Source organism: Trachurus trachurus (genome assembly GCF_905171665.1).
Source record: "Trachurus trachurus genome assembly, chromosome: 3".
Lineage (NCBI taxonomy): Eukaryota > Metazoa > Chordata > Actinopteri > Carangiformes > Carangidae > Trachurus > Trachurus trachurus.
This window is the reverse complement of record NC_139893.1, coordinates 25,248,547-25,262,368: the sequence shown is the minus strand read 5'-3', so window position 1 is coordinate 25,262,368 and position 13,822 is coordinate 25,248,547. Positions and strand designations below refer to the sequence as shown.

The window sequence follows — 13,822 nt, the reverse complement described above, 5'->3', positions numbered from 1 at the left end:
TTGTTTGTTTTTTGGCATAGTCACTCAGCCAGACATGCTACTTCATGGGTTCCAGGTTTAAAACTAAAGTAGATACATTTATTTCCAGGGTTATAAGAAAGGTGTTGTTAGTATAACCTGAGTCTTAAAGCAGAAGTAAGCGATCCAGTCATTTTGGCTAACTTCCTGTCAGCCGATGGAGTTAGAAAATAAAGGCATAGCAATGTATTTCTACTGTAAAATATTTAATCTCCTTATCCTAACTTGGTATCATTAGCCTTCCCTCTCATATTCCTCCTCTATTTTATATTGCTTATCTTTCCCCTGTGTCCTGTGGTCCACACAAAAACTGTGGCCTGTTTCTCTGGTTCACCTAACTGCATCATCCATGTGCAGGCTCCAGTAGTGACGCTGTCTCCAGTAACAGGTGCCACAGAGCGCTGTCACCAGCGTTGGCTGAACAGAAATATCTTTTCCACATCCAGCCACTTCTTCCTAATTTCAGCTCTCTGCTCTGGTAGCTTTTACTTCTGCTGTGACATGCTGGCTCTTGACAAATTTGCTCTTATTGGTCACACCAGAACTACTACCACAAAACAAAAAACGGCTGACTGGCCTCAACCTCTGCAACAACAGCCTTGATTTTCCACACAGTGCAGTTTCACTCTTTTTTTTTTCTCTTCTCTGTTTGAACGAAAACTTTAACAATTTTTACCATTTGACGAAGAGGACGCTGTGAGTTATGTGTTTTTGAAACTTATTTTGAGGCTGCTGCTCACTCTTTGTTACCCAAGTATAAAGTAGCTGCTGTGTTAACAACACCATGCTGGACGGCTGACAGATCTGTTATAGGTCGATGTTGATCAGAGTCATTTGACCTGGTACAGTGGGTGGACATGACACCCAAAGATCTCAATGTTGGCAGGTCCTAGCATGTTTTTTTGACCAGTGGAGAAGAGGCTTTACATATTCATTTACATAGAAATGTCACATGCCAACTGAGCAATATCCAGTATTACATAGTATGCATATTGCCCTGTTATTACCTCTGATGTATCATTAGCCCTGTGGATTTCACATCCACAATCTCATGGATGTCAACAACCTTCCCTGACCTGACCCTAAACTTTCATCTGTAATTGTTGAGTGGTGCTAATTACAAGCAGCATCAGTAAATTTCCAGGGCTGGCACATTTTAAGCTGCCGTTCTTGACATCCAGGATTTTATTATTGTAAAAGTACAATTGCCTTTTAACTCGAGGCTCTGTGCGAAGAGTGTCAAGAAAATCATGGAGATTACAAAGGGAATCATCACCGCTTTTGCCTGTATTAAAAGAAACCTGCAATTACTCACTCAAAAAGAAAAGGGGAATGGTACCTGGTTTATCCATAGCAGGATGGAAATGCTCAAAGGTTCACATAAGTGGCTTCATTTGAACAGGTTTGAGTGAAGAATAATCAGTGGCTGAGTTTCAGTGTGTGTGTGTGTGTGTGTGTGTGTGTGTGATAAACAGTATTATGCTAAAGTCTATACAGTTCTTTTCTGCTCCAGTCAGGAATTAAAGAACTGAATGAATTCATACAAAGGAGAGAAATGTGAAAGTTTTTAACGCAGCAGCAGCAGCCAGGTGGTGCCGAAAGTGTCACATTTGATTTCAGCACTTTCCCTAAAATGCTGATTAAGAGCAAAAGGCCAAAAGTGCAGAGAGTCATTTGTTTCTGTCAGACAGCTCCTTTGCATTTAAAAAAAAAAAGTACTAAGATTTATTTCTGTGAGGCTGCACTTCTACGCCCCCTCCCTCCCTCTCTCATAGCTCCATCTCTGTACCTGTCAACCATTTTTCAGTTCATTTCATTTTCAGTCTTCTCTCTGCTGTTCGCTCCTCTCTGGTTAATCTTTTTCCCATTAGAACTGTTGTGTGGTTTGGATCAGAAAAAAAATCTGTTACAATAACAATGTTGTATTTAGACAGTAGATTAAGTTTAACCACATAGGATCCACTGTAATCAATTATGCTAAGCTAAACTAAATGAACCAAAACACTTAATTGAAGACTATTTGATTGTCATGTTTGAGTATGATGTGCTGTTCTGGTTTGAAAACAACCTTCCAGTCCAGTATTTCTTACTTTGACACTTTGAATACTGAATTTAAAGATCTTAATGGCAATTTATATCGCCTTTCTCTCCCTCATTCTCCACCCAGGATGAAGTACATATGGACTGGCCATATGTGTGCAGTCGCAGCCTATGGTGTGTGTGGGACAGAGCTGTGGACTCCACTTCTAAACACTCTCCGCTGCAACAGTAAAATGCTGGTACGAGCTCACAGCGGCACACTAAACATCTACTTTAAAGTCCATGTTGGTCGGCTCATTCAACACATTCAAACTTCAGCAATTGTTGTTCCGTTTATTGTTGATAATGTGAAAGATGTTGCTGGTAGTGATAAGCACGTAACAAATTATCACCACACCACAATCCATTTAGCTCATTACGATTGGTATTGCTGCTCATTAACAAGTCTCAAGATGAATGTGAATGTTGCTCAGATCTGTTGGCATAATTACTTAAGAGAATTACTCATGTGCAGATACATCTATAGGCTGAAAACACCTATGTTCAGCATCACATCAGCATTCCCACAAAAGTAACTATTGTAACACATATTCACAATATCAGTGGAGAAGGTACAGTTACAAATACAGCTCAAAGAATGTTTTTGAGTATCTAGACATTTTTTACCACACAGTTCCTTGACCAGAGCCTCTCTGGCCTGGATTGGATTGAGCAACCCTCCAGTCACAAACAATTTGTGCGACCCCCCAGTTCAGAGGACGCACTATGTTTTCTATCTCTCTGATCCAGCAGGAGCTTTTGAGCCATGACAATTAGCAGCCAGCGCGTTACCTTTATTCAGTACCTTGACTTTTTGCTGCTTTAAAAAAAACAACTATTTAACAAAACTCATTAGTGCATCTCTGGCTGAATAGAAGCAGAACTTTTCCAAAATAAAGTCCATATTTTGATATCAGATCAAATAAGAAAACAGAAATCAGAGCGATTATTTCATTCCAGCGTCATTCTATACTGAAAACCTTCATTTTTGTTCAGCACTCATTCTCTTGAAGTTGATGTCCAGTGTTAGTGACAACCACCATTATGTCCATCACCAGACTCCACTGAGCGTGAGATTGATCTCTGCATCTGTCATCTCTTTGTACGACATTTTGGAAGATGTCTAATCACATTATGCTGCCTAATGAGCAGCTGGATTGGAATCCACAGCCTTTGCTCTTGTCTGCTGATGAAGTTACTTGTGGGCCACTAGGTGTCAGTATGTTCCCAACATGACAACAGCATGCATCAGATATGAAGTGATGCATGTGAGCACCACTTCTCTGTCTTTGCTTCTATCTCTGTGTTATCTCATTGTGTATCTTGTCTTTGTTTTTAGGTATGTCTCTGAATCTGTCTTTCTATGCCTCTGATAAGATTATGTTCTTTCATGATATTACCGCTGTTTTCTTTCTCTCGTTTTGCAGTTGAGGCTTGTCAGATATGCAATCCCACTGGCAATGATGTGTTTCCTGTATTACAAGGTACGCCGTTTTCTTGCTGGTTTATGCTCATCACTCTACTGTTGGTCTCGTTACAGAGCCGAGCCAATTTGTGCAAAGCGTGTGCAACGATATGAGAAAAGGGAAAATGCTGAAATGGAAGTTGCAGAAGAAAATGATAACAAGCAAATGGGTCACAACAGGATGCTACAACAGCCACTGCTCTTAAATTTATTTTGCCATTGGAAGAGGCTCAATGACTGTCACGTACTCTCTTATACCCAGTGCAATAATGAGCCATTATTTAAGACATATCAGTAGGTGTCCTATTCTGCCTCACAGGCTCACTGAACACTAACAGAGTTTTCCGTCACTGTCCCTGTCTGTTGTCTTTTAGTTCTGGCCTAAGCTGATGGAGGAGCTATCTGAACTGAGGGAGTTTTATGATCCAGACACTGTGGAGCTCATGACCTGGATAAGGTACACACACACACAGAACCACACACCCATACTCACAAATCTAGAGCACACATCAAATTGAAGCAAATGTGATTAGCTTGTTTCCGCAGATCAAGTTTCACTTTGCCTGATGCCCTTGATTAGTCTGTGTGAACGTGCATGGGTGTATACATGTGTATCTGCACTTGTTTGTGGGGGAGTCTCGCCGATGAGTGATGAGAGCCGATGGGTCTCCATGAATAAGACATGGGGGGGCTGGAAAGGACCCAGCTGTTGGCAGAGCTCTAACCCACCTCGGGGTCTCTGTGACTGGGCTTTCAATCAAGAGGATCAGCCTGATGGGATCAGAGATGGAGCTGTGATTTGGAATGGCTCCGTACCACGGCGGCTGTGTGTGTTTTTGTGTTTGAACATCTGTGTGTGTGTGTGTCCGTCATTTTCATCAAGTTGGATTTGGCTGATCTTTGGTGGAGCTGTTCATATTACATAGCATATACGACTGCAACACATCATATGTACGTAAATGGCACTTACTGTAAGTGTTTGTAGTTTCTTTTACTCCATGATGTAAAATCCATCCACCTGCTGGTGACGCTGCTCATCCTGGACCAATCCCAGCCGACACTGGCTGCAGTGAGGTACACCCTGTGCAGATCTTTAACAGTGGTGATGTAGCAGCCATTCATACTCTCAGTTACATTGTAGAAATTCAGATACCAATTAACCTACCTAACCCGCATGTTTTTGGACTGTGGGAGGAGGATGCAGACCCAGAGGAAACCCATATAAGCATGACGTGAACACACAGGTGAACCCCACCTCACTCTGCAGGGCCAGTGAGTCAACAGTGCTAAACTATGCCGCCGTTTATATATTGATCTGAGGAAAACAGAATGTGTGTGTGTGTGTGTGTGTGTGTGTTTTGTTAATTTAGTAATTGTGGGGGCGTCGTTCAGTCACCCCATATGCAGAGGCCATAGTCGTTGTCACAGCGGCCCCAGTTCAGTTCCACTGGTGAGCCTTTGCTGCATGTCGTTCCCCCTCTCTCTGACTCCCCATTTCCTGCATAAAGTGATTATGTGTAATGGCTATTTTGTTACGATCAGTGAGAACGCCGACTTCCTGTTATTGTGCTGTAATGATGGAGTAAGATTCATATCTGGATCATGACTTAATTGTTTGTGGTTTTGAATTTTACATGTGTCTGATTTTAATTTCGACACTTCTTCACAAAAATAACCAGGGTAAAGTAGATTTCTGAGCAACTTGCATAGATAGCTTTGTATTACAATTATATACAGTACAGTACATTATATAAAAAAAATCTTATCGTTTCACTGTTTTTCTTGCCACAATTGAAAATATTTAGATCATTGGAAGCTCAAATAAAAAACATAAAAGTATAAAATTAGAGTTAAGATACATGTCTTTCCCAGACACAGTCACTGTAGTTCACTTCCACTCTGAATAAGACATAATTCAAAGCTCATTATTTCCATCCCATCATCATCAGCATGATGAAACTGAGTGGACCAGATGTGATTTTTAAGGAATAGCCAATTTTGGTCTAATCCTATTAGACAGATAGGAGAATGGCAGAGAGAGAGAGAGAGAGAGAAAGAGTGAGAGAGATGGATAGCGAGACTGAGGAGGAGAGGTTGGGCTTTTGAATGTATTTGTGTGTGACATGGGTTCCCTTCCCTCTGGAGCTAATCCCATTAGACTCTGAGGATTAGGGGCTGCCTAGAGTTACCTTGGTTGGGGCTGAGAGCAGGGCGGAGCGCAAAGCCTCTTGCTGCTGTGCTAATTACATTCTAGATGAAAGTGTGAAGATGGGGAAGAAAGGAGGGGGGTTTGTGTAATGATGTATTCTCTTAGCTGACTGAAGCAGAGGCTATTTTGTTATATGTGGAAAGATCATGGGAGATTATCAAGCATAATGAGGGGCAGAACAAAGATAGATACATGCATATAGAAAGAAGAGTATGTCTCTGAGCCGGCTAGCATATTTATGTAAAGCTGTGGGGGGGACTCATTGTGGTAATTTTAACTGCAGGGGATGTGCTGTATGTATGAATCATGTACAAATGGTAAAGGTTGCAAATGTGTAGAAAGGGATTTAATTTGGCCTGCTGTTGGAATCAGACATTTTTCTCCATCTGTGTTTTTCTCTATCTCTTTATTTATACCTTGTTTTTAATGATGAAAGATGCTCAGGAAAGTTTCTCAAAATTTCACCAGATCTATTTCTGCGAGTATGTACTGTAACACCCAAATTAAGATTGAGTCCAGCAGGGGATAAAGCTGTTTGTTTAAAAGATGGATTTTGAGGTTTAGGACTAGATTAAAGGAAAAAGGTCCTCACAGGAGCCAATGATTCATGTCCTCATGAGTTTAGAAATGTGTCTTAAGAAGGGTTGATGAGGGGATTATCATAATTCTCAGGGCAATCATTCATGACACTGGGCTTCGCAAGTTTGAAGGTGTAGGGCACCATGATAACCTCAGGTAGAGGTTTGTCTGTATTATTCACAACAATAATTCACAAACTTCCACTTGATAACAACAGCGGCACCTCAGCTCAGCTGTGGGTTGATACTCTGTCCTAAATGGGCAATCAATAAATCAGTAGTGTGGTCGTTCGTTCCACTGCCTCCAACTCTGAGTTATAGTTGTAAAGTGCGGTTTGCTTTCGTCTAACCTCTCAGCTACCTCTTTGCTGTGTATCTTCACCTTTTCTTTCCACAATTCACATTTGCACACTCTCAACAGCAGACAGCCAGGCAAGGCTAATAAAAACTAAAGAAGTAATGATTAGTAGTATCTTCACCACTCTGCTCTCTGACTTATGAACTCAATGCTGGCCAAGAGTGCAGTGCAGTACAAGTTTTACATGTGCAGCATGGAGAGGAGCAGCGTAAGGTCAGGAACATGTAATGTAAACCGACTATCAGCTCTCACAGACTAGCACAGTGCATACTCAGTACTGTCACTGATGCAGTCTGAAGTTTAAACAGTGGACAAAACTCATGCTGCATCATCTGTTCTCACTGTTTACCTTCACATTGGTGCAGAGAATTTGATATTTGCAAAACATATAGCGGCCACTTGTTTTCGCCCACCAAGCAGAGCTCATCATACATATTTCACAAAATGAAAAGGTCAGCTGTTAATACAGGTCTTGTGTGATTCTGCATCTCAGCTGCCTGTGTTAATATTTGATGCTATTTCAAAAGGTTCCTTGTTTTATCCCCCCTATCCTCCACCTGCTCCCACCTCCTCCTCTGGGTTGTGATATACAGTCTGTGGTCGAGAATTATGAAGGCTGCAGAGGAAATTATTAATGAGAGCTTTGACAGCACTTTTGCTGCAAACTCATCTAGCTACTCAGCATGGATACCCATTCAGAGAGGGAGCAGGCGCTGATGATGAAAGTCAGCACATCTGACTAAAACACTGACTTTGTTTATCCCCTAAATCCAAGAAAATCGGTCACCTCCTTCTCAAAGACCATTATAATTCTAAAGCTGATCAATGTGCATTTTGTGCTCTACCACCTGTATGGTTACAGCTTGCTTCAACTTACCAGGAAACACCTGTAGCTTCATGCACTGAGCATCCATCATTTCAGCCTAACGTGAAAAATTGTCTTATGACTACATCATCTGCATTAACTGCACTAATCTTTGTACTCTGCTGCATAGAGATGTGGGAGCACTAACTGTGTTTAATAATAACTTCAACAGCCTTCTACTTTAGATCGATCAAATCGTGGAACATACTCCCAAACAGCTTGAAAAACTGCATATTTCTGCCTTTTTTTCTTGTGAGGTGAAAAAATAGATCTTAAGTTCTCAGTCTTGTCAGCACTAACCTTAATACACTGTAGATTGTACATAGGTAGGTACAGTATATCTTCTTGGTATTTACTGAGTTTTAAATTGTCCTGTTATTTCTCCCTGTCCAGGGATTGTCGATCGAAACTAGCTTTTTGCTAAATCCAGTACAAAGCATCTCCTTTATGTATGTGATTAATGTATTTTATACATGGTCGTTGAAAGAAATAAACAAATAATAATAACTAAGGGAATTAAAATGATACTAACCGGTTGGCTAGCTAATGTCAGTGATTGTTATATCAATCGCTCTGGCTAATGTTACTTGGAAGTTAACAGATACCACAACGGTGCAACTCTGCATTTTCAAAGGTTCCTTAAAATGTGAATGCTCCAATTTTCCAAAATTTCTTAAAACCTCAAGTTTTTGCCAACAAAAAGTTATCAAGGCTGCTTGGCCGCAGAAGCTGCAATTTGTGCTGCAAAACAGGAAAGGCGGGCACAGCTGGTGACACAAAGTGAAAATCCTCCGTAGGCCAGACTCATTTTGTCTCATTTTGGTTCAGCTCGGCCTTTTGCGGTCTTCAACAGCTACAAAGGCCACACCTTTGTAGATTGTGTCTTTTGAATGATACAGCCTCTGAATCGGGACACAGCTCATCTCTATCATCATGAGGGGATTTTTGCAAACTCTCCTGCTTTTGAAAGGAGCATCTGCTTGCAGGCTGTTGTCTCACATTCATGTCCAAACACAACTCGGGGAAAATAGAGGAAACAGCAGAGCCAAACCTGGATGAAAAACATTATGAAGGTTTCAGAGTTGTGCTGCACATAGTAAATGGGTTTTACCAAAACATCACTGCTGATGTTCTGAGGGTGGTCCATATCTGTTGTGCATAGGATTCTTTCCACTGAGTCTATTAAATATTTGTAGCCATTGCAAAGCAGCAGGAACGATATCAGTGTCTCCAAATTGAGAGAGGCTGTGCATGATTTTACGCAAGTGGCACAGCAGCAGTGTCTTCATTAATTATTCACAATAATGATTAATTATCCAGAGGCAGTGACAGGATCTGTTAGTATCCAACTGTTACTGAGTTCTTCTACGCAACAGAAAGGTGAGATGGTATGCACACATTTGAGGGTCAGATTATTTGGAATAAAGCATCCAGAATGAGTTGCGCAACTCTCACAACTGTCCAGACATCTTTATTCTGCTGTGGTTCCAACTAGTTGAACTATAAAGCCTACTATTCATCTGTCCTGCAAAGTTTAATACAGGGATACGATTAGAGGTAAGACAGCCCTCTTAGTTTTGATGTTTCAATGCAGTCAGGAATAATGCAATTATTTAATTGATAGTAAATTAATCACTTGTCATTTACAGCATTTCCAACATTGTTTATACATGTTTGAGTTTTGTATGTAATCCAAATGAGATGTATGGAATTTGCACCCAGCATTAAAATAATAAATAAATAAATAAATAGATATTATAAATATTTCTTTCCTAAATGAGTGTCCAACATAGAGGAGCTGAATCCACACCATTAATGTTGTATAATATCATGTGAGAAACCTCTATGCTCTAAATCCTCTAAGCTGTCCATAGTGGGGTATGTGGAAATTTGATTCATATCCATTGTATAGGGGTGGAGGCAGAAATCTCAGATAAGAGAAACGGGTCTCCACCTGGCTCCTGAGCATGTGTAACCCTGATAACATGACCTTTATGTTCCAGTGCATGTGTCCTGCCCTGTCAAGGACCAGACTGCAAATAAGTTTAAGGTTTAAGGGGTTTTCTCATATAAACATCAGGCCTGAGAATCAGGTCCAAATATTGTCAAAAACTGGCTATTCGCACATTGCTCTAACTGGAAATTGGGGCATCACCTTTTATGGAAGATACTGTAAATGCCTGTAACAAGCAGCCTAAGGGGCCCTTCCATAAATTTTACATGCATAGAACATGGATTAACTTAAGAAACATTTTGTAAATGTAGTATTAGCTGAGTTACATAATTGTTGTTAATTCAGACAAGATAAGATGACCTTGTGTGATAACAGGAACACAGCTTACCATCTAAGAGAAACAACAGGGCAGCAAAACAGGCAGGGGGAGAATGTGCGGGTGTGTAGCTGATTTACAGTTTGTTGAATGAATTCAGTTTCTGTTCCCTGAGCGATCTCTTTATCTTGTCTTTAGATTTACAGTCAACACAGTGCCAAAAGGCTGCAAAGTTTCCGGTTGTGCTGCAACTTATTTTATCATGACAAAACATGGTTGGAGGTGGGGGATCCCATGGCATTCATTTTGAGACACCTTTTTGAGCTGAGAAGGACATTTCAAAAGTCCCCAGGAAGGTCATGAAGGTGGCGAGTTTACGGAGACCTTGTTCATTAGACTTATTCTTTAGTAGAATGTAAGAATAGAGAGTTCTCCTGCACACAGTGTCAGATGCCTTTTCGCCCACTTGAAATACTCTGTTTGGTTTTGTCAAAGATTGATGCAGGAGCAGTTTTAATGATAGCACATCTGCAAAACATCTGTAGCATTAATGATGCAAGTTTCCAAAATGTGTCATCTTTCTAGTGAAACAATTTAATTGGGGTGTAAATGATCTTCTACACCCCTACATGTTTGTAGTCTTTGGGTTTCGCACCACACCCATCAACACACCCACTCACTCACTCATTGTGAATTCTCCAGACTTGCACTATTTACACATGGGCTCAATTGGACATTACCGACCATGTACTGGGGAGCTCGCAGGCTGAAGTCTGTCTAATGTCTGCTCCTTGCAGTCCAATTTGTTGTTGTAAATCTTTATAGTCCCCAAAGGGCAATTCAAAGGCAGCATAAAATACCCCCCAAAAAAACAAAAGACAAAACAGATATTAACAGAACAATAAAAGACAAACAGTGAGCAATACCAGCCTACTACAAGAATGATTACAATTTACAAGTGGCAGAATTTACATAATTTTAAAAGATACAAAGGGGTACAAAATTGAAACATTTACAAAGTGACAGGTGCAATTTGAGATAGGATGGCTCAATACATCCTTATATCCTGGCCTTATAAATAAACATGCCATGCATACGCCTGGCACCATATCCCACCGCCCGGAGGACAGGAGGTGGAATTCTTCAAATAGAGGGAGTGATGGGACAGCAAGGATGGAGGTGGCTTTTCTAACTACGTGTCTGTTATACAGAGCAGTCAGACTCAGCTGGGGTACCCCTATTATTAGAGCAGGAGTTGACCACACTGTGGTCTTTTCACTTTAAGATTACCAAATGAGCAGATAAAGGCAAAGATTGACACAGATTCAACATTTACAGTACATTTGCACGTACAGCTCCACAAGGTAATATCTAGAAAGGTTGCAGTGCATTTGTGAAATTGTTATTGGGCTAGTGTTTTGTGTAATCAGTGGACTAATCGAGAGAACTGTGTAGCAAATTAAGCTTAACTGAACTTTTAGAGTTAAGTCTTATCATAGAAACCAAGCCCCTCAAATCTAAGAATTAAACCACCAATTCACCAATTCACACCATTAGAATATTATTGTAAATTTGGAAACAAATAAAAATAAAATACGATCAGCTTAGTGTCAATACAGCAAGTGATACATTTATTTCCTTTGGAAACAAATAAAAATGAAATACGATCAGCTGTATTGTCAATACAGCAAGTGATACATTTAATCCATAGCTATATCTGTGTGACCTTTTCTTTGATCTAAGGATTATAACAGCATTGCACATTTCATAAAACATAAACTGCTCATTCTAAGCGTTGTACAAAAGTCGAGTTAGTCATCAGGCCTGTACTTTTCTCATTTACCCATGATGAGGTGAGCATTTGGGGTTACTACAGCGCTGTTGCCCCGGATGAACTGTCGGTAAATTGGTGAAACCCGGTGAGTGCTGCAGTTGTTTGCAGTGACCTTGGACAGGCCAGTCCGTCACTGGTTTCACCTCAGCGGGGACCATTTGAATTTTTCCAGCAGAGATCACAAACCCCAAAGAAGGCATGACCAATTATTCATAGTTACCACTGAGTGTGTCAAAAGCAGTTTTCCATTTGCCCCCTCCCAAACAGGAAAGTGATCTACAATCCTGCAAGTCCAGTTTTGTGGACACGGTGAGCCCTTGTAAGAGTTCAAAGGCAGGGGAGAGGGTTGGGAGCGGCTACCTGTTCATAACGTTGATGCTGGGTACATGAAAGTCAGTGCATGGTCAAAAGGTCTTATCCTTATTTTCCACAAAAAGTCCATGACCCCAGCAGGAGGAAGAGAGACGCATGATTTTCACATCACAGAAGGTTTATGGCACAGTTGGGGGAATGACGAAGATTCAGAGAGGTAGTTTATGCCCTTTTAAACACCTCTTAAAGGTAGGGTTGGATATTCTGGTTCTAGCAGGCCACATTTCGAATATACAAAAGTCAGAAGTCCCAGCCCCTTTCCTCAGACTTCTCTCTGAAGCCACGCCTTCACCTTTCCGCGGACGTAGGTGAAGACAGCCAATGCGCATTGCCAGAGCTGCATTGGCACTCACCAGACTGGAATGTGGCTTTTCTGCTGACCTGGTCATGCAAGCAGGAGGAGGGAGAGAGGGAGAGAGATGGCAGCTTGATTGGGCGTAGGCAGAACTAGACATGAAGTCATCTGATTGGTTTTTGCTTTGAGCAGCGAAAAGCATGGATTGGTCAAAGTTTTGTCAGTCCTGAGGCTGCCACAGATGTCTGATTATTTTCATTCTTTTTTTCTGAATACATAATACGTATATTGACTACTCTCAGGATAGAAGGACCACTTCACCCAGTATAACAAAACGTGTTTCTCAGCATGATTACCAACCACTTTAATATCCAGATATTCAGAGGGAACATAAGAGAAGTTGGGGGGTCAAAATATTATCAACAAATATTCGAATATATTCGAATATTAATATTAATAAACAAACAAAGTTCGAATATGATTTTTTGGGCAAATGTCAAAGCCCTACTCTTTGCTCTGATTAGTCGTAGCGCACCCTATTGCGTGCAGAGGCAGTTTGAAAGACAGCCTTCATCCTGCCCCCTGGATTGAGCCGAGGTCTACCGGTCGTTGCCAGACTATACATTTTAATGATATAGTCTGGCTTGTCAGGCTACCAGACCTCCCAAATACAGTAAAACTGCACATTTTAGAGTGACCCTATATTGTGGCCAACCTAAGGAACACCTGTGCAGTATTCATGCTATCTAATCAGCATCTTGATATGACACACCTGTGAGGTGGACGGATTATCTCGGCAAAGGAGAAGTGCTCACTAACACAGATTTAGACAGATTTGTGAACAATATTTGAGAGAAATTGTTTTTTTTTTTGTACATAAAAAATGTTATAGATCTTTGAGTTCAGCTCATGAAAAACGGGTGCAAAAACAATAGTGTTGTGTTTATATTTTTGTTCTGTGTACATTAAAAACATAGCACAAAGGATTTAGGAAGTTATTAGAGCCAACAGGTAGGGCAGGAAGTGATCCATCTGTATAGTTGCACGATGCAGCAAGGAAAACCAAAACAAAGCTGGTAAGTGCTGGACTGCCCTGTCTCTCCATGCAGTCCTTGGACATGAAGGTCAATAAAGATGATGAGAGAAATTAACTCATTAAGTTCTGCAGATAATTCTCCAGCAATCAGTTCAACCTTTTCCGTGATCCCAAATTCAATATAGTAGTCCACCTTCTTGTCCGTCTCTCTGGCACAGTTTCAGCAGACCCACTTTCCTCATCTCCAGCTAACACTGAGTTGTCACTCATGTAGATGAATGGCGTCAGCCTGAGCCTCTTTGTGAACAGGAGTTGAGTTGACTTAGTCCATATCAGCCATGTACTACTGTCACAGCTTGCAGGGACTCAATAGCTTGACTCAGACACACCATTAAAAGTTCATAAGAGTTCACTATCAATAAAGCTCAAGAGGGAGGTTCAGG

At 40.9% G+C, this 13,822-nt stretch overlaps 1 protein-coding gene across 2 annotated transcripts in view; it reads left to right on the top strand.

The window, feature by feature from the left end:
• The window catches only part of dpy19l3 (dpy-19 like C-mannosyltransferase 3), a 60,405-nt gene that overhangs the window by 29,102 nt on the left and 17,481 nt on the right, over positions 1 to 13,822 (top strand). For both annotated transcript variants that reach the window (XM_083999099.1, XM_083999098.1), the window contains exons 14-16: positions 2,186 to 2,297; positions 3,525 to 3,581; positions 3,937 to 4,019. In XM_083999099.1, coding sequence (XP_083855225.1) covers positions 2,186 to 2,297; positions 3,525 to 3,581; positions 3,937 to 4,019 — 252 coding nt within the window. The remainder of the gene's footprint in view (positions 1 to 2,185; positions 2,298 to 3,524; positions 3,582 to 3,936; positions 4,020 to 13,822) is intronic.